General features: G+C 43.5%; 1 protein-coding gene, 1 long non-coding RNA gene and 1 pseudogene across 3 annotated transcripts in view; 2 read left to right on the top strand and 1 right to left on the bottom strand.

Annotated features, from left to right (window-relative positions):
- The window catches only part of LOC126597059 (exopolygalacturonase-like), a 63,584-nt gene extending 47,610 nt beyond the window's left edge, over positions 1-15,974 (top strand). Inside the window, exon 2 of one of the 2 annotated variants that reach the window (XM_050263819.1) lies at positions 15,324-15,974. In XM_050263819.1, the coding sequence (XP_050119776.1) occupies positions 15,324-15,861 (538 nt within the window). In that variant the 3' untranslated portion in view covers positions 15,862-15,974. The remainder of the gene's footprint in view (positions 1-15,323) is intronic. The other variant, XM_050263820.1, reaches the window with a different exon arrangement.
- Positions 14,247-14,740, bottom strand: LOC126597062 (uncharacterized). The gene is made up of 3 exons (XR_007614121.1): positions 14,665-14,740; positions 14,448-14,560; positions 14,247-14,274 (listed from the first exon to the last, which is right to left on the bottom strand). It is a non-coding gene; the product is annotated as an uncharacterized LOC126597062 (long non-coding RNA).
- A 1,880-nt stretch (positions 15,975-17,854) lies between the features above and the next one.
- On the top strand, positions 17,855-19,042 carry LOC126597058 (exopolygalacturonase-like; annotated as a pseudogene).
- The last annotated feature ends 2,683 nt before the right edge of the window (positions 19,043-21,725 follow it).

The following is a 21,725-nucleotide window of genomic DNA, read 5'->3' as shown; positions in this document are numbered from 1 at the left end:
TAAGAAACATTCGGCCAACGATCTGTATGGTTTGCCGAAAGCATGTCAAGACACAATCGATCTCGTCCTAACTTGCCCAGATACCGAGCGAATTATTCAGAAGACCTCAGATCCAGGATTGAAAGTTAGGTTCCAGCACATACGAGAAGCTCGTGTCCTTGGTTTTGAAGTCGACCCATACACTGATATCGATGCAGTCGACCTTCCTTTCTTAATAGAGGACCTTCAGTATTTACGATACCATTTCGAAGTCTTTTCGACTGTTTCTCTCTTCGGCCTTACAGCCGATGAAATAACACGAGTTGCACGGTTGGATGCCTATCTCGACACCAGGGATGCCCGTATAATGTACCAAAAGCAAGCTCGTATCCTAGCACCAATCCCAGGCACACTTCTGATCTCAGACTCACTTGAGGCACCTACGTAGAACCAACAGGCTGCCGAAGAGACACCAAGGGCACAAACTATTGAAGGAGCAGAGGAGTCTCTTGGTACAACTCTGACGGAAGCGGATGCCGCAGTCGATGACCCGGAAAGAGAAGAGGCTGAAGAAGATGATTGCAACCCGATGGGCCCGTCAGTCTTGGATAACATGGAAATCAGTATGGTCCATGTTTTGCCCGCTGATTTTAGGTCGAGCATAGCTCAACTGAATTTCCTCAATGGCGACGTAGTTGCCGAGAAAGCCGGTCACATTGATTTTGTAACCATTGCTGAAGTCGAGTTGACAACAAAAGATGACAATCTCAATGTAGCTTTGGCTGAATTGTTTCCTCGCTCCTCATCGGCCAAACTTCATCATTTGAAGTCGTTGTACGTAACGGCCCATATCGAAGGGTATCTAGTCTCCAAAGTTTTTGTCGACTATGGAGCCACTGTCAATATCATGCCTGTAAACGTCATGAAGGCATTACGTCGCTCCAATGATGAACTTATTCCCTTCGGGATCACAATGAGCAGTTTCGTCGGAGACAAATCCCACACCAAAGGGGTGCTTCCTTTAGCGGTAAACATTGCCGGCCGTTATCACATGACCATTTTTTTTATCGTCAAATCCAAGACCGAGTATAATGCACTACTCGGTCACGACTGGATTCATCAAACCAGCTGTATTCCTTCATCATTGTATAAAGTGCTCATTTTTTGGGACGGCAAATCGGTCATTGTTCACCCGGCCGATAGTCAGCCCTTCGAAGCTAACATGATCCAAGCACAATATTATGATGACCACGTCGGCTACATCACCCTACAGGGTTTCAATGATGAAGGACGGCCGACTTGGATTTCTGTTCAAAAAGCTATCGAGGTTGGCGCCGAAACTGTCCACCAGGATTCGGCGAGACTCGGTTTAGTTAACTTCATCCCTGACCCCGATGTTTGACACCGATTGGGAACAACGTCGGGCCGCGGTTTCATATATTATGGAACGACTGCTGGCTCATTGGTATACTATATCTAAGCAACCAAATTCGAGCGTTAATCTCGTCGAGTTCCTCGTCGAATGAGATAACGGTCCTGTCTTATCTCTTGACAAAATTCAAGCTGCCCCGGCCGAGCTCGAAGACAATTGGCCCCAAGTCAAAGACCCATTGGAAGAAATTAATGTTGGGACGGCTGAGGACCCACGGCCTTTATTTATTAGTGTTTTACTTCCACAACCTATGAAAGCCGAACTTTGTGCCCTGCTTGAGGAATTCAAAGATTGTTTTGCTTGGAGCTACCATGAAATGCCTGGCTTAGATCGCACTCTCGTCAAGCATGAGTTTCGTATTAAACCTGGATGTAAACCTTTCCGTCAACCACCTCAACGATTCTCGACCGAAGTGCAACTCAGTATCAAGGATGAACTGGTTCGGCTTTTGAAAGCAAGGTTCATTAGGACAGCTCGGTACGTTGAATGGTTGGCCAATATCGTTCCTGTTTTAAAGAAAAGTGGTGCATTGCGTATTTGCATCGACTTCAGAAATCTGAATCTGGCAACTCCCAAAGATGAGTATACAATGCCGATTTCAGATTTGTTAATCGATGCCACGGCCAATCATACGATCTTATCTTTTATGGATGGCCATGCCGGGTACAACCAAATTTTCATTGTCGAATCCGATGTACACAAGACTGCTTTTCGCTGCCCTAGGGCACTCGGCACTTACAAATGGGTTGTCATGCCATTCGACCTTAAGAACATCGGTACCACATACCAACGAGCAATAAACACCATATTTCATGATTTAATCGGAACCATCGTCGAAGTCTACATCGACGATGTTGTAATTAAATCTAAACACCGGCAGACACATCTGGATGATCTCCGACAGGCTTTCCTCCGTATGCGTCAATACAACCCCAAAATGAATCCTGCCAAATGTGCCTTCGGTGTGTCGACCGGTAATTTTCTTGGCTTCCTCGTGCATCACCGCGGGATAGAAGTGGATGAAAATAAAGCACGCGCAATCATCAATGCTCCACCCCCGACGACGAAGAAACAACTACAGTCCTTACTTAGTAAGATAACTTTTCTCCACCGATTTATAGCTAACTCGATGGGTAAAATGAAAGTGTTCTCTACGCTTTTGAAACTTAAGAACTCAAATAAATTTGAGTGGAAAGACGAGCATCAGGCAGCGTTTACGCAAATCAAAGTCTCCCTCACGACACCACATGTCCTTGTCCCACCCCGGCGTTGTAAGCCTCTCAAACTATATATCTCGACGGCCAAAAAGTCCATCGGCTGCCTCCTCGCGCAAGACAACGATGCCGGACGAGAGCAGGCTATTTTCTACCTCAGTCGAAATCTTAATCAACCGGAGATCAATTATTCCGCCGTCGATAAACTTTGTCTCGCCGTATTTTTCACCGCCTCCAAGCTTCGGCATTACATGCTCTTATCGATCACACAAGTCATTGCCCAGACCGACGTCATCCGCTACATGCTCGCCCGACCAATCGTAAAAGGTCGAATTGGGAAATGGACAATGGCGTTGTCCGAGTTTAGCTTGTAATACGTGCCCTAGAAAGCGGTCAAAGGCCAGGCAATGGCTGATTTCCTCGCTCAACACCTTTCCCCCTATGGTTTTGGGGGCACCGACGTTGAAATCAGCATGGTTGACACGCGCGATAACTACTGAACGATGTACTTTGACGGCTCAAGTACTTCATCCTCGGCTGGCGTCGGCATTGTCATTCAATCCCCAAACCACGATCATTGGTATTTTTCGCTCAAGCTGGATTTTGAATGCACAAATAATCAGGCCGAATACAAAGCCCTTATCATCGGCCTTGGCATCCTTCATGACTTACGGGCAACCCGTGCCCTCATCCTCGGCGACTCCGAACTTGTGATTAACCAACTTAATGGGTCTTTTCAATGCATGAGTTGTACCCTGGCACCCTTCCACATGGCCGCCAGCTATTTGGCCGAATCCTTCGACGGTATCACATTTGAACATATTTCTCATATCCATAATACCGACGCAGACGAATTGGCTCAAATCGCCTCCGGTGCACAACTCCGGAGGGGCAAGCTAGGCCGAGAAATACCCGTGTTACGACAACTATACCCGGCCTTGGTTAACCAGCAAGTCCTCCGACGCGACAACGTGATACGCACCAGAGTCATGTCTTTACCGTCGTTATTGGACAGACAAGACCTTATAGAAGTTTACGCCATCGAGGCAATACCAGATGATTGGAGAAAGCCCATTATACAGTATCTTGACAATCCCAATGGCAAACACAGTCGCAAAACAAGAGTTCACGCCACAAACTATGTCACGTACCAAAACGAGTTATACCGAAATGGTGAGGATGGTCTATTACTGCTATGCCTCGGCCCCCAAGAGGGTGCTCAAGCAATCACAGAAGTCCATGAAGGGGTTTGTGGAACTCATCAGTCTGGACGTAAAATGCAGTGGTTGCTTCGACGACACGGTTATTTTTTGCCAATAATATTAAAGGATTGTATCGAGTTCGCACGAGGGTGCGTATAGTGTCAGATTCATGGTCCTATACAATGGGTCCCGGCCGAGTCATTACATTCGGTCACTAAACCATGGCCGTTTAAAGGATGGGCCATGAACATAATCGGCAAAATCATACCATCTTCCGAGGCTGCCAAGCACGCATGGATACTGGTAGCAACCGATTACTTCACTAAGTGGGTCGAAGCACAATCGTATGCCGAGCTAACGTTTAAAGAAGTTTGGGACTTTGTGGAAGAACACATTGTGACCAGATTCGGCGTACCAGAAACGATTATAACTGATAATGGCATAATCTTTACAGCCGAGAGGTTTAAAGAATACACGGCAAGTTTGAAAATTCAGCTTGGACAGTCTACACCATATTATCTGCAAGCAAATGGGCAGGCCGAGGCAAGTAACAAAGTGTTGATCGGCATTCTTGAGAAAATAATAAAAGAGAGGCCTGGCATGTGGCATTTAAAGTTAAATGAGGCTTTATGGGCATATCGAACATCGCTCCGATCGACGACTGGGACAACCCCGTATGCACTAACCTACGGACACGACGCAATGTTACCAGTCGAGCTAAGCATAAATTCGTTACAAACAATTGAACAGAGTAGTATGTTCAGCGCCGAATATAATCAGTCGATGAGACAGGAGTTAGAAGACTTAGAAGAAGCGCGACTCGACACTTATAACTTGCTGGTGGCATAAAAACAGATTACCGAGCGAGCATACAATCAAAAAGTCCGACAGAAAACATTTGGCGAAGGAGAATTAGTTTGGCAAACGGTGTTGCCCGTAGGAATTAAAGACCCTAGGTTCGGCAAATGGTCGTCGACTTGGGAAGAGCCTTTCGTCATACATAAGGTTCTCGGTAAAGGCGCATATCATCTTAGAGACCGGACTGGTTTAGTTCACAAATTGTCAATCAATGGGAAGTTTTTAAAGAAGTACTATCCGATCACATGGGAAATGCGGGAATAGAAATTCATTTCATTGCGATCGGTAAAAGAATACACAAATTGAGTTGGTCGAGCAGTTTACATTTAAAATAAATTCAGGGCAAAGAAGGAAGAAGAGTGCCGAGAAGAGCCTTAAGCTCCAGCCACCGCACCTCGCCCATTATGACCTCGGCCTGCCGGTTCTTTTTTTCCATCTTCAACTGCTCGATTCCTTTTACGCTCGCCGCATACTCAGTCAAACAATCTCTGCCGCCCGACTCCAAGTCTTTTGTAATCTCAGAAGCAATAGCCGACCTTCGTTCTACCAATTCAGCTATTTGACGGTCGAGGTCGACCAAAGCTTCCCCTTTCACCTTTAAAGCATCAATCTTCGGACGAATAGCGTCTTGGATGGCCATAGCAGCTTTCAGATCTTGCTCAGCCCGAAGAGCGTTCTCAATGACACTAAAGGTCTCCCGAACTCGCTCTGAGGTAGACGACGCCTGAACGATGGCTTCGGCGCTCATTTGACCGTCCGCGCCGAGGTCTTTTAGGCAGGCACCCAATAAATCAAGGTCTTTGCATTCAAGGACTTGCGACACAGAAAGAGACAAAACTTCTTACACCCGAACCAGAGCAGTTGAATCAGCAGGGTCAGTTGTAGGGGTCGAAGGACCAGCCTCTACAGGGGTACTTGACAGGAGGGCTTTGAACTCGACTTCCCATGAAGCCTGCACACAAAAATCAGTTTAAGCTCAAGGAAATCACGAAAAATGTAGCAAGAGGGTTTTGTTTTTAAACATGCTGGGATGAGACTTCGGCCATGTCTTCAGGATCGTTGCTCGAACCTAAAGAACTTAATGGCTGAGCCCAGTATCTTAGATTGCTTCTCAGTTCACGTGGCCGATGGAGGTTATCTACGTTCGAGGCAGAGAATTTTTGATGAAAATAGTGTACAGGCACCTGACATTTAGTATTTTCTGGTTTAGAGTTCTATGGCAGAGAAATAACCAAGGAAGGGCGGTAGGGGGTACTTACAAAGGCCGAAGTGGCTACCTGTGGAGGGATATTGAGGTCCTGGTCCTGCGAATGAACGGACGTTTCCATCGTCGCTTCTGGCTCTCCTACAGGTCATTTTCCACGGTCGGCCGTAGAGGGGCCGACTTGGATAGCCACCTGGGACACAGAAAAAGGCACCTGACATTTAGTATTTTCCTGGTTTAGAGTTCTATGGCAGAGAAATAATCAAGGAAAGGCGGTAGGGGGTACTTACGAAGGCCGAAGTGGCTTCCTGCGGAGAAATATTGAGGTTCTGATCCTGCGGATGAATGGGCGTTTCCGCCGCCACTTCTAGCTATCCGACAGGTCGTTTGCCATGGTCGACCGTAGAAAGGTCGACTTGGACAGCTGCCTCAAACACAGGAGGAGGTTGACGGTGGGGTCGAAAGTGACTCGCCAGTGGAACCTCGTCACTCCCGTCGCTCTCTTCCAGAATGAAGGCCGAGGGTATTGGATTTTTAAGATAAGTTCCCTCGATCACAGAGACTGCCTCTTCCGGGATGGGTGCAGCCTCGACCGGTGGAACAACAACTGGTTTACCGACTTTAGAAACAGGCCTTACTTGGACTGTTTCTTTGGTCGGAACGGACCGTTTCTCAACCAAAGCTTGGGTGATGGGGGGAGAAGGGGAAACATTGGGAGTCGTCGCCCCCGTAGTTTGACTAGAGATAACGTGAATCTCCCGTTCCCCTTTCTTCGCCATCTTTTTGACCCGTTTGGCGGGCCGAGGAGCTTCGATGGCCGGCTCGACCTCTTGATGAGGCCGTTTGCTCAGCACCGCCTGCACAGCGGTCTTAGCCCTCTTGGAAACGGTCGATTTTTTCTAGGCCGCAGTCGTAACGACCACTTCCACTTTTTTCAATGGCCGATTGCCTGGAAAAGTAAAAGCAAATCAGCAAAGCCGATCAATAGTTCAAAATTGAAGGAAAAAGGTAGAAATGAACTATTACCTTGGGGTTGAGGGGCCAGGAGCCTTCTTAGGTCGATCACCGAAGATTTTGTTCAAGACGGTTTCGACCGGAACACCAAAACACTGCTGGGTATACTCTTCCCACCAATTGCCGAAGGTGTCAGTACAAAGAGGTTCTGGAGTGACCGGTCGAAGACGGAATTTTTGGCACCACTCCTAGAACTCTCTTTTGGCATCGTTGCATTCCTTCTCTGAAGAGCTAGGTTCGCGTCCGCGGCTTAGGACGGACCGTGAGGAAAGAAAAGGGACGGGGCAACCTTGAAGGTAGCCAAGCTGTCGAACGAGGAAGTTGGGGTGATACACTTCCCAACTCGCTCGGCGACCCTCACAGCCAAGAGGCAAGTCGCGGGCAAGCACGAAAACCCCCAGGATTGACGAAGGTCGGCATCTTCGTCTGCGCGCCACGCTGATGTAGGGAGTCTGATCGACGAAGGGTATTCTCGACGGTGGCAGATCAAGAACTCGTCATCAGAAAGGTCGTCAAGAGCGAAAAAGTATCTGAACACTTCTTCGACTTGGTGAGGAGGGATTGGTCGAAAAGCCAGCTGAGGGCCGAAGAGGAGCAAAGTAGACCTGCAGCCAGAGTTAGAAGACCCATAGGGAACCATTCTACTGCGGATCGACCTTATCTAGGGTCGTTTCGGCCAAGCAGCGTAGGAGATGGGCGACAATGGCTGGGCTGAGTGCTAGAGTGTGACCGCTAGCTAGGGCTTCGTCCACTGGCATATTCTCGACCAGACATTTATTAGATTTGGTTCAACAGATAAATTTGTTGTACCAATAAAAGAGGAAAGCCTCGTGTTCTCCTTCTCGCAGAGCCTCTTCTCCTCGGCCGAAAAAATAGAGATAGAGGGTGTTATAGTTGAAGAAGTTCTTGTGAAGCTTGTGAACCTCTTCCTTCGAAGGTATTTGGCCCTCACCGCTTAGCATCTCAAGAGCCTGCTTGTCGAAGAGCACCTTTAAGTTGAGGTTCGACGGGTACTTAGAAAAGGCAGCATCGATTGGGATTCCAGTAAGGGAAGTCCCCAAGATGGCAATAAGATCAAGGATGGTAGGGCCAATGGGGCCGAGAGGGAGGACCATGGTGTTGGTGGCCGAACACCAGAAGCATAAGGCCGCTAGGAGGAGCTCCTTGTCCAGAATGACCTCCATGGACGAGAAATGAATGGCGTCGTAAATGCCGAGGACTTTCCATTGCTCGCCGAAGAGCTTTTCCATTCGTACAACCCAGGCCGCCCAGGTTGTAGTGGTCGAGGGCCAAGAGCCTTAGGGCCTTACCACATCCCACTTCGGCCATTCTAACCCTTGTAGCAAGGGTGACAGGCAGTGCTTCTGAAGAAGCCCAGTGACGGTGGATGGTACTGCCGCCTTAAAGAGAGGACCCAAGATTTGATGAGGGGTACTCATGTCACTCTCAAATCGGATGGTCTTGATTGAACTTCGATCGATGATTTGCTGGCATTGGTCACACTCCTTAGAAAGCTTGGAGATAAAGGAAGCCATGGTCAATGATTTGAAGGGATGACAAGAAAAGAACTTTCTAGGTTAAGGTTTGAAGACGAAAACCTGGAATGAAGAAATGCACTGGAGAGCGATGGCAAAAAATTTCAGAAAATTTGAAAGCGTAAAGTACAAATGAGAGAATTTCGATATTTATAGAATTGTGGAAGGAATGGCAATCGTTCGAAATTCAAAATGAATGGTAAAATTGACCGAAGAATTCGCTGATCATTATGAATATTCAGAGAATCCAGTTGAAAAGACCGAGGGTTTCGTGTTTTGGGGGCGCACGATTGCGTGTGGCGGCGAGATTTATGGCGAAATACATTTTGGCGTCTGCACGATGACGAATGGCTCGCGGATTGAGGTGGCATGGTTATGTTCAGCAACAAGGTCATGATGGTATGACGGTTCAGGAAGTCGCACGCCTTAGACATCATTATTAGGGATTGGCCATGTTAAAGCGTGCCACGTGGTGTATTGGTCAGCAGGATCAAGATCGTGCAATCGTGCTCAATAAACGCACCTTGGAAACAGAGTATTTGGGTCCTGAGTGTTAGAATCGATAGGGTAATGTTTGGGCTGAGTATAGAATCATTCTCGGCTCGGAAGGCCTTACGACAAGGGTACCATGGATCATTTAGTGCGTGGGCCTCCAAACCTAGGTCGGTTAGGTCATGCTGCAAGATAAGTCGAGTCCTGGCGCAATAAGGAGTCTCAGCAGGATTAATAACCCGGAAGTGAATCCGACTTGATAAAGGACTAGGTTCACAATTATAGTGAAAATAGGACTGGTTGAGTTGGTGTTTGATCAGGAGAAGAAGACCTAGTCCGAGTAGGGTTTTAACTCGACCTTAAAGGTATCATGTGCTATAAATAGAGGAGGTTGTGCATCATTCAAGGCTCCTCTAATTCAACACACAACTGCCCTGCGCAAACTCTCTCAACAACTTTGAGATTTTTATTTTCTCTTTTCGTTGACACATCTTCCGTTGGAATCAACAGCACTGTGAAAGCAACTGGTGATATCTTAAGTCGGCATAGATAGCTCTGTCGTCGTAGAATCAGCCGATCTCGCAGTATCTTTCGTTGGCATCAATAGCACTGCGGTGAGGACGGTTGGTTACCTATCCAAGTCTCGATCGAGAACGATTTTCGAATCCTTATTGATTGAGGTCATCTCATTAGCCTTCTCGGTGAAGTGAGGTGTTACAGTTTACTAAGCTCGGCGCATTGCACGCCGAGCTATTTTATAATTGGATACTCTCAAGTGGTATTTAGAGTTCGGCATTCAAACGGCCGAACCACGTTCTCTATTAAGACTTATATTTGCTTTGAGTATTTGTGCCCTTACACTTTGGTGTCGATTCGGCGTGAGTTTACTCTGACGAATAACATCACTATGACCGAATCCAACGACGACGATTCGTGAACTTCATAAGAATAGTAGCCTTGTCTTCAGGTTCGAGAACCCAAGAGGCCGAGACATGTTCCTTCCTCGGTAGCAATCGCAAGACGCAGAAGTCAGCCGCGCGCCCAACGCAACATCAACAAATTTATTCCTCGGTCGAGGTCGACTGACGAGTTGGCACGCCCCGCATTCACCGAAGGACGTAGTTAGCTTATAGATTATTCGGCCTGCGCGCCACGTAGGCTTGGTAGTTTTTAGGGTCAACAGAACCGTTCCATGTAAGCTGGGTATGGATGGATGAATTTAAGGAACTTCGGCCCCTTTTTCATGGCCGAATCAATCATCCACTGGACCTCGGTTATATCGACGGACGTTACTTCCACTCTCTGGTTAAGTTCATCTGTCCTGCTACTCGATCCTTCTTTTTTTTCTAAGTCAATTGGCTTGAGCCAAGTAGGAATTGGCTCGACCTGTACTATTGACAACAGATTATTCCTTGGTGGCAATTACCGAGAAAGATCGAATGACCTGTCGTCGCAGACCTTGCTAACCAGTATTTCAAGCAATCTGTTTTGTACCTCACTGTTACTGCGTATCACGTCGTGCAGTTTATCGATTCCTTGACTAAACGTCTGTTCAACTGCCCTAGACTGTTCGTTAAGCCGTCTTTGAAGAAACGATCTTGTTGGTGGATCAGAGCCTTCACCACCATCCTCATCACAGTCCTCCACTATCCCTTCATTGTGAACGCAGGTGTTTTTGTTAGGGATTTCTAGACTGCAACGCTAACCGCCGAGACCAACTTCATTTTCTCGGCGAGTCGCGCTTGTGGACTCAGATGTCACGGCACTAAGGGGATTTTGTGCCTGTGATACACTTTGTCCTATGTTCTGAATTGGCAAATCGGTTGTTGATTTTCCCATAGCTGTTTTCTTTTTTACCGATCGTGTTTCAATTGGCATGAACTTCGTAGTTTAGCACTGGGTCCCACTGGGTGTGCCAAAATGTTGACTCTAAAAACTACCAAGCCTATGTGGCGCACAGGTCGAGTAATCTATAAGCTAACTACGTCCTTCGATTGAATGCGGGGCGTGCCAACTCGTCGGCCGAGCTCGGCTGAGGAGTAAAATTTATTGATGTTGCGTTGGGTGCGCGGCTGATTTCTGCGTCTCGCGATTGCGACTGAGGAAGAAACACGTCTCGGCCTCTTGGGTTCTCGAACCTGAAGACAAGGCTACTATTCTTACGAAGTTCACAAATCGTCACTGTTGGATTCGGTCACAGTGATGGTATTCGTCAGAGTAAACTCACGCCGAATCGACACCAAAGTGTAAGGGCACAAATACTCAAAGCGGATATATATATCTTAATAATAAACGTGGTTCGGCCGTCGGAATGCCGAACTCTAAATCCTACTTGAGAGTATCCAATCATAAACTAACTCGGCATGCAATGTGCCGAGCCTAATCAATTGTAACACCTCACTTCGCCGAGAAGGCTAATGAGATGACCTTGACCAACAAGGATTTTCTGAAATCCTTCTCGACCGAGACTTTGATAGATAACCAGTCACCCACGACGTAGTGCTATCTATGCCGACTGAAGATGCTGCGAGACTGGCTGGTTCTACGGTGACAGTGCTATCTATGCCGACTGAAGATATCACCGGTTGCCTTCACAGTGCTGTTTATCCAAACTGAAGGTGTGTTGGTGAAAAAAGAAAAGGAAAAAATCTCAAGGTTGTTGAGAGAATTTGCGCAGGGCAGTTGTGTGTTGAATTGGAGGGGATCTTGAACGATGCACATCCTCTTCTATTTATAGCACCAGGCACTTTCTAGACCGAGTTACAACCCTACTCAGATTAGGATTTCTTCTTCTCATCAAACACCATCTCGACCAGTCCTATTTTCACTATGACTTTGAACCCAGTCCTTTATCAAACCGGATTCACTTTTATCCATATCTTGCCGAGACTCCTTATTGCACCAGGATTCAATTACTCGTCTCGCAGCATGACTTGACCGACCTAGGTTAGGAAGCCCATGAACTAAATGATCCACAGTAACCTTTTTTGTATGGCCTTCCAGGCCGAGAATACATCTCAGCCCAAACCGATATTTTGGGCCCAAACAGAGACAGAGAAAAGGAGATTCGTTGTGATGACCTAATGAAACTCAAGCTCAACAGACCGGATTGTAGACTTCTCTTTTTAAAGAATGTTGTTCTCAATTTAATTTATAAAAATTGAAAATGAGTATTATAAGATTTGAAGAATGTGGGGGTGTATAGAAAATGTGCGGTTTATGTGGAAAATATTAGGTGTATAAGAATGTAGGGTGTAAGGGTATTTTGAGAAATTATATAGGGTGTATTAAGATAATTTTTAATTGAAAAAAGCAAATGTGGTGTGTATTAAGTATGTGAAGTTTAATCAACAATATGTGGGATGTTAATAGAATAAGCTAATAATTTTAGGGTTTTATGAGGAGAAGGATATGTAATATCAAACTAAATAAACGCGAACGAGTTTTTGATCTAGTTGTGCTTTTCTCTTTGAAGTAGGAAATCGTATCTACCTCTCACCTGGTGATTCAGAAGAAAAAAAAATAAACTAAGGGGGAAAGAGTAGAAGTTTCGACGGGCTTTTCTTTTCGGTCAATAAAGAACTTCACCGAAAGCTTAAGGGCCCGTTTAGTGGGCTGTCATCGCGCGCGCCGTGGTCAAGTTGGTAGATCGTCGGGTCGTCGCAAGCGATGTAGTGGGTGGGTCGTGAGCGAGAGGGTCGTTGGTGGGTTGTGCCTCCGTCTGTTTCAATCCAATCCAATCCTATGGACGTAGTCTACACCAAACAATAGATTAAAAAACCCAATCTATCCGATCTAATCCTTGTCTAACGAGTCCTCTAATCCTATCCATTCCCCCAACCTTCACCAACGCTTTTGGTCTAATAGTTTTCTGTCTCCACGGCTTGTTGTAGTTAACCAACTGCAACTTGGAGTGCAAACTTTTTCCCTCTCCTTAATATAAATTAGAGTAGAGCATCTCTAATGGGCTTTCAAAATGAGCTAGCTCCTAGCTAAATTTTAAGGAGAATTTGAAAAAATCCATCTCTCATCACTCTATCTACACACGCTCCTAAATCTGAGGTGAGAAAGAAGGTCCTGTCATTAACTACCAATATTTTAAATAAAAATATTATGACTCTCTAAACTAGAAAATATGATTTGACCAAAAAAAAAAACTAGAGAATATGATTGGAGTAGAATTTTTTAGTGAAAAGAGAACCTCAGTGATCCGGACTTTTGAAATTTCATCTAACAGCCCACCTGTTTTGATCTTTTAAAAGCTATAATAATTTTTGGCCGTTTGATGAAATCTCAAGGGTTCGAATCACTTGATCCGGTGGACTTGGTGGAAGAGATCCAGAGAGGATCTCTTTCCTTTTTAAGGGAGCTCCTAAAGTAACTCTAAAGTCTTTTTAGCTAACTAAAACATAGAGGGCATGATTGAAATGCTCTAATCTTCTGTAATAAAAAAAGAATTGGGGTAACTTGAGCGTATAGGAAGTAAGATAATCTCTGATGAGCTCTCTAAATGAACTCCTAACTAGAATTCAAAGAGGATTTAAAAAAATAAAAATAAAAATAAAAAATCAATTCTAATTATGCTCCCTATCCACCTCCTAAGATAAGGATTCATCTACGGAACTCCTAGTGGAGACTCCTTATTTTCTCTCTATGATTAATGCTAAATATTCCTATTGGAGAACAAAATCAACTAGATTTTCATACATTGAATTGCGGATTTTACGAGGAAACCCACTCTTTTGATGTCCACATGTATTAGTAAACTCAGGATAGGCAGAAAGTCAATTGATTCTAATACCCAAAATTTAGCAAATGTGAAATACTCAAAAACCAAAAGAAAATTGATTTCACATCAATTTTGGCCTCGCACACACCCCTTTTTCTTTTTAACCATCGGATTGCATAAATCAAACAAAACCAACAAATAGGGTTAAACAAGAGCGTGTAGGAGATAAAAAATGATGTGCAGTTATCATTTCATTTCCCAATCAAAGTTACTGCAATTCTCAAGTTCAACTCACATGTTTAGCGAGTAATAAATACATTTGTGATGAACTCAATTCTAGCTGGGATCACAACTGATACTAACTTTTGGTTGGGGTACTTATAGGTGCAGAATCACCATATTAAAGCACAAGCCATCCATACAAGAAACTGAAGATCTATATATCAAAACATAGTGTCAATGATATTAGAAATGGAAAAAATATCTGAAAATCTAAAATTAATCAGATACAGTTTCGAAAACAAAATCCAAGATAAAATTGTGAACTAAAAATATTGCCTAAGCTGCACTCTGCTTCTTCAGTTTCGCAAGCTCATTCCTGACAAGCCCAACTTTCTGCAAATGAGGAAAAGGGATTAGCTCGACAGAGTTCAACATGACAAAGATGAACAAAATCATAGTGACCGTCTACAAACATTCGAAACTAAGCCTCGTAAGGAAACAGGCGCTTTTAAAGAAAGAAGTACATGGTTTGAAACTTTGGATTTGTTTATGGCAAAACAACCAACCTTAATCTTAGCCAGCATGAGCTTGAACCGATCAAAGTCATCAAGAGCCGCCCTTCTCTTCTGAACAATCAGTTTTCTACCCCACGAACTGTTCTCCCACTTCTTCTTCATATCTGCCAACACGTATACAACTATTTAGAATAAAACTATGACATAAAAAATAAAAAATACAAATTTAAAAAAAAAGACTTACGTTTTTATGAGGAGTTGAGCTTACCAGCGGCCTCCATGGCAGCAAGAAATAGAAAAGAAGAAGAAGAAATGAGGAGTTCACCGGGGGGGGGGGGGGGGGGGGGGACAGAGAGGGAAGAATGAGAAATTGCTTGGGGTGCTGCCACGTGGCAGCGTTAGAAGGAAGGGATCCAATGTTTAGATCCTAATAGGGTTTGGATAGATTTAAAATGTTGAGGGGTTAAATTACATCAATATTTTTATAACTAGGGGGTGGGTGTTACACTTATTGCTAGCATCGACATCAAAGGCTCAAGAGTCTAGTGTTTTTGACGTGACAAGTGCAGAATATAGTGCAAAGCCTGGCTCTGATATTACTTTTGCATTGGCCAAGGCTTGGAATGACTCGTGTGCATCGTTGTCATCTAGTAATGTTGTTGTTCCGAGTAGGACATACAAGTTAAGAGGAGCAAGTTTCCGAGGTCCTTGCAAGGCTCCGATTGAGCTTTAAGTGCAAGGAAAGGAACATTGCAGGCTCCAGAAAAGGACAGTGAGCTCACAATGAAGGGGACTTGGGGTCGGTTTCAAGCACGTTGACATGATCACCGTATCAGGTGGCGAATCTTTTGATGGCCAAGGAGCATTTGCTTGGAGTCAAAATAACTGCAGCAAAAGTAAACATTGTTTTGGTTCCGCTAATCTGAGGTTCGACTTCGTTACAAATTCCACAATTCAAGATGTAACTTCACTTAACAGCAAAAACTTCCAGGTCCATGTTTACGGGTGCAACAATGTTACATTCCAACATGTTCACGTCACAGCACCTGGAGACAACAAAAATACTGATGGAATCCATATCGGCAAATCAACAGGGATCAACATTACTCATACATACATTGGAACTGGAGATGACTGTGTTTCTATAGGAGATGGCAACAACCAAATCGCCGTGACCAACGTTACTTGTGGGTCAGGTCATGGCATAAGCATTGGAAGTCTCGGAAGATACGACAATGAGGAATCCCTGGCTGGAATCATAGTAAAAAACTGCACCCTGACAAACACACAGAATGGTGTGCGCATCAAAACATGGCCGAATTCTCCTGTGGCAACCGCTGCCTCAGATATACACTTTGAGGATATTATCATGGTTAATGTGAGTAACCTTTGTTGGGACTTAAAAAGACTTCACTATTTTGGAGATGTTTATCTCACAAACAAGAATGTAACGCAACGGAATTGATAGGCAAGAGAAAGAAAGAACACTCAGAGTATTAAACAAAATTTTATTCTCACACAAACTTAGTACAAGTGGAAACACTCAAACACTCTTACACTTCTTCATCACTCTTTTTCTCACTTCTTGCTCTCTTGGTTACGTCACAACACACTCACCTATATTTATAGGCAAGCATAACCGACTCATCAAGTCGGTGGAATTGCCCATGCGGCTTTCTAGTTCTTTCTACATAATATTGCTAGATTTTTCAGCTACAATGCCGACATTGTTAAGTCGGTGCCATGGCTGTCTACTCCCAGCCACAAATTCAATACATAGTTTAGTATATTCTAATTGCAAACAAGCCAACTTGCTGCTAGAACTATCTAGCATATTTTAGTATGCATGCATGATCACCGACCAAATTTTTTCTAGAATTCTCTCTCATTCACGAGTTTTGTGCTTGTGTTGTCATGGGCTGGATCGTATGTCTTGGTCCAAGACAAGATTACCATTCAACAACCCTATTGTCATAGACCAACTTACTGCCCGTATAAGAAGTGTGACAATTTGCCTCCGTCAGAAGTTAAGATCAACGATGTCATCTTCAAGAACATTAAGGGCTCATCTGCAACTGCACTTTCACTAAAGATTGTGTGCAGCAGTGGCTCACCATGTGAGAATGTGGAGTTGGCTGACGTTGTTCTCACCTACAGTGGAGCCAAAGGAACTCTTACCTCTCAATGTTCAAACGTCAAGCCAACAATTTCAGGCCTGACAAGGGCTCTTACTTGCGCTACATCCTCCGTGATGCTTCCTCCCTTGATCTAAGAAGAGAAAGAACTAATGTTCTTGGGGTAAATTGTTGGGTTCTTTGGATTCCTTTTGTATAAATTGAATAAATAAACAAATAATAACACACAGATGGACAAATCATAAGAATAGCATGTGTATTTAATAATTATTGATAAGTTATGCTAGAATCTGGTATTATGGTGCTGGTGTGGTCATGCCAAATGCTATGAGATAATTTCCAGAATTAAAGATACCAAGTCAAAAGATTATTGATGACAATTTTTCATTCTCTAATCTGTCACGGACTTAGGTCCGCAGATTTCTGTAGGGAACATTTGGAAAAAACAGTAGTCGAGACAAAAAATCGTTATTTCTTTGGAAACGAGAGCTGTCCTAACTCCTAAGAAACCAAAGACAAACAGATGCTTGTCATATATTTTGTTAAGTTGGCTTCTTTTGCTGCTGTGATGCTGCATTTTAGTTATCATTGTTCTTCCATTTTCTGATGCAGCTTATCTGCTGCTTTCAACAAAATTTTGAGGCTCCAATTTTGGGGGGCGCTAATACTAGTAGCATCGAGGCCTTTTGAATAAACCAAAAACATGTTGGACTGTGTAGGTGGTTAATTTACGGGCGCTTGTCCTTTGAATGAAATCTTAACATGGTTGAAATCATGCATGCATCACGTTTTTCATTGAATTTGATTCGGTGTTAACTAGGCCGGCTTCACACAAATCCTGTAGTATCCAATTCTTGCTTTCTAATAACCAAGACTTTTCCAACTTCCATGTAAAAAAGGATAGACATGAAGCTATTAGTATTTTTAACAATTCCAAATAATTTTTCAATCTAATAGTGAAATGGGGAATGATTTCTTCACAACCGAAACAATCCCATCAGCGATGAAAAATTGGGTTGAACAGGTTGGAAAATGCGATAAGAAATCTTGTTGGCATCAATACTACTTTTCAAGGAATATTTGATGTCATAGGGTGGACAGGTACGTTACTAGTGATTAATAATCTCATGTTAAACAGATTTCTAATTATAATATAGAAAGTAGAACTAAAATGCATCTTCTTAAGGACAGGCTTAAAACTAGTTAGTAATTAGTTACATATTTTCTGTTGCGCCTTCAGGTAGGACTATAAATTGGACCAAAATCCAAATGGAGTTTCATCAACGTTCAAACAAAACGAACATAATCAAGTGAAAAATTAAGATGGCTTGGAAATTGAATTTTCTGGCAGCGTTTTTGTTCTTACTGTCAGCAGCTAAAACTCAAGCTGAGCCGGTGGTGGTTGATGTCACAATTGCGACATATGGTGCAAAGCCTGACTCTGATATCACGCAGGCTTTAGCAAAGGCTTGGACTGATGCGTGTGCATCACCGGCGCCGAGTAAGGTTGTTGTTCCGAGCGGAACGTACATGTTAACAGAAGCAAGTTTTAAAGGTCCTTGCAAGGCTCTATTGAGATTCAAGTACAAGGGAAATTAACAGCTCCAGTAGATGGCGACAAACTTACCAGACCGGAAACTTGGGTTGGTTTTGAGCACGTCAACAAGCTCACTGTATCACGTGGTGGAACTTTTGACGGCCAAGGAGCACTTGCTTGGAAGAAAAATGACTGCAACGAAAACAAAGATTGCAAATCTATCGCCATTAATATGAGGTTCAACTTCGTTACCAATTCCACAATTCAGGACATAACTTCCCTCGACATCAAGAATTTCCACGTCAACATTTTGGGGTGCCACAATGTCACATTCCAACGTGTCAATGTCACGGCACCTGGAGAAAGCATAAATACGGATGGAATCCATATCGAGCGTTCAACTGGAATCAACATTACTGATGCACACACTGGAACTGGAGAAGACTATGTTTCGATTGGCGATGGAAACAAAGAAAGCACCATAACTAGGGTTACTTGTGGACCAGGCCATGGCATAAGCATTGGAAGTCTTGGAAGGTATTCGAATGAAGAACCTGTGGTGGAAACAGAGTTACAAGCCGCACCTTGACTAATACATCCAACGGTGTGAGAATCAAGACATGGTCTGCTTCTCCTTCGGATGGTATTGCAACAGATATGCATCTTGAAGATATTATCATGGTCAATGTCAACAATTCTGTCCTCATAGACCAACAGTACTACCGTGGAAACAGTGTATTCCATTGAAAGTTAAGATCAGCAACGTTAGCTTTAAAAACATTAAGGGCTCATCTGCAACTCCCCTCGCAGTTCAGGTTGTATGCAGTCGTGGCATACCGTGTGATAATGTGGAATTGGCTAACATCGATCTCACCTACAACAAAAATAAAGGTCCTCTTACCTCTCAATGTTCTAACGTGAAGCCCACCATTACTCGCGTGCCAAATGCTCTTGCATGTGCTACCTCTTCGTGATGAAACAAGTAGAAAATATATTCTTTTATGATCCTGTACTACCTCTATCGATCTGTTTTTTTTTTCACCTCCGGTCAGATACCTGTTTTGTTATGCGAAAAAAAAAAATACTAAATATATTGCCGTGAAATGGCATCAGCTTCTACTCCATATATATACTTTTCTTGGCATGACATCAGTGGGACATTCCCTTTTCTCAATTAAATAGACAATTGAATCATTTTTACGATGAGGGCTTTTAAATAAGAAGATATTTTTTCCAAAATTGAGTTGGACATTTCCTATAACTGTATCAGTTTCCTCGGTTTTACGTGCTGCTACCAAAATATTAAAAGAAACCAAGAACCCAAATACAGTTAAATATTAATCAAATAGTGTCCATATATGGTCGTAACTTGAGTGGTAGTGAGCAACCCACATTCAAGGCAGAGTTCAACCCCACTCCTCCTTGGCTTCCTATCCTATGTATGAAAAACCCAGAACAGTAAGAATTGTAAAACACGCTGTTGAGTTTTGGTTTCAATATTTGTTGTATATTTCATTATGAAGATTACAAGAGAGTGAAGACCACTCTTATAGAGAGCCAAAAGAAAGCTACAATAGATTGTAGGATAACTACACAAACACAATCCCTAAAATCTGCCCTAACAAGTGGAAAAGTAAAAACCAAATTACAAGTAAAGAAGCTTTTACAAGCAACTAAGAAAGGTTGATGTAAGGTGAATGACAAGCTATGGAAAGTGACTGGTGAATGACAAGCTATGGAAAGTGACTTTAGCCTATGACTTAGCTAAAGTGAGGATGACAACTCATACATACAACCCATCCATACAAACCGGTTTCAATACACCCCCTCAAGCTGGATCAAGGGGATTGATTGATCCAAGCTTGCACAACAAACGCTGAAACTGAGTAGAGTCTAGTGCTTTTGTGAATAAATCAGCAAGTTAATTGTGGCTGCGTGTGTTAACACAGTGTCTATCACCTTGGATTGAACTTGAGCACGAATATAATGGCAGTCAACTTCAATATGTTTGGTCCTTTCATGGAATACTGGATTGGAGGCAATATGTATGGCAGCTTGGTTATCACAATACAAGGACATAGGTGCCATGCTTGTGAATCCGAGCTCGGAAAGAAGACCTTTCAACCATATGAGTTCACAGGCTATTGTTGCCATAGCCCTATACTCAACTTCGGCACTAGATCGAGCAATAACAGTTTGTTTCTTGCTCTTCCAAGTGACAAGGTTCCCTCCAACAAATGTGCAAAAACTTGTTGTGGATTTTCGATCAAGGGCATTTCCAGCCCAGTCAGCATCTGTGTAGGCTAAGATGTGATTTGATCCATTGTTCTTCATAATTATCCCCCTTCCTACTGAGCCCTTGAGATATCGAAGTATTCTTTTGACGATTTCCCAGTGAACTAGAGTAGGAGAGTGCATGAACTGACTGGCTAGGCTGACTGAATATGATATATCAGGCCTAGTAATGGTGAGATAAATAAGTTTCCCAACCATTCGCTGATAAACACTAGGGTCTGAGAGAGGTTCACCTTTTTCATGCCACTGAATTTTGCTAGCTAGGGGTGTCCGAGCTGGTTTACATTCCATCATGTTAGCTTCATCTAGAAGATCGAGAACATACTTTCTTTGATTCAAGAACAATCCCTTTGAAGAGGTAGCCACCTCAATTCCAAGAAAGTATTTCAAGGGCCCCAAGTCTTTAATGGCAAATTTTTGGTGAAGTGACTGCTTAAGCGTCTTGATTTCACTTATATTGTCACCTGTAATAATTAGGTCGTCAACATATATAAGCATAACCAATTTGCCAGCAATACCACTTCAAACAAACAAAGAAGAGTCAGCATGACTCCTTTTGAACCCTGCAGCTTCAAGGACTGAACTAAGTTTCGAATACCAAGCTCGAGGAGACTGTTTGAGACCATATATGGCTTTGTGAAGTCTGCAGACCTTGTTGGGTTCATTTTCTCTTGGATGACCAGGAGGCAACTTCATGTACACTTCTTCTTCAAGATCCCCATGAAGAAATGCATTATTCACATCCATTTGGAATAAGGGCCATGCATTATTGACTGCCACAGACAACAATACCCTCACTGTGTTCATTTTGGCAACAGGAGCAAAGGTCTCCTTATAGTCAATGCCATAGGTTTGAGTAAAGCCTTGAGCTACTAACCGTGCCTTGTGTCTTTCAATGCTTCCATTGGAGTTGAATTTGGTCTTATATATCCACCTACTTCACACGACTTTCTTGCCATTTTGAAGATCCACCACACTCCATGTCTGGTTGTCATTCAGAGCTTAAAGCTCTTCAGTCATAACATCTTGCCACTCAGGCATGCATGTGGCTTCATGAAAATTCCTTGGTTCGAAAGTGTGGGACAATTTGTTAAGGAAAAAAGTATGAGAAAATGAGAATCTGTGATAAGAAATGGCTGCAGAGATAGGATGCCTTGCAATGTAAGTAACATACTCTTGTAACCTCACTGGTGGATGTCTATCTCGGGTAGGATTTCTTTTTGGTGCACTTATAGCTTGCTGATTTGGTTGAGCTTCTGATGGTCCAGAGGAGCTTGGCATTGCATCAATTACACTCTCAGTGAGTTGAGAATTATCAGTGTTGATATGAGCAGGAGTGACTTCATGAATTTCTGCTGGAAT

The sequence above is a fragment of the Malus sylvestris genome, chromosome 13, assembly GCF_916048215.2.
Source record: "Malus sylvestris chromosome 13, drMalSylv7.2, whole genome shotgun sequence".
Lineage (NCBI taxonomy): Eukaryota > Viridiplantae > Streptophyta > Magnoliopsida > Rosales > Rosaceae > Malus > Malus sylvestris.
Note: the sequence above shows the minus strand (reverse complement) of the source record. Positions and strands in the feature narration are given on the sequence as shown.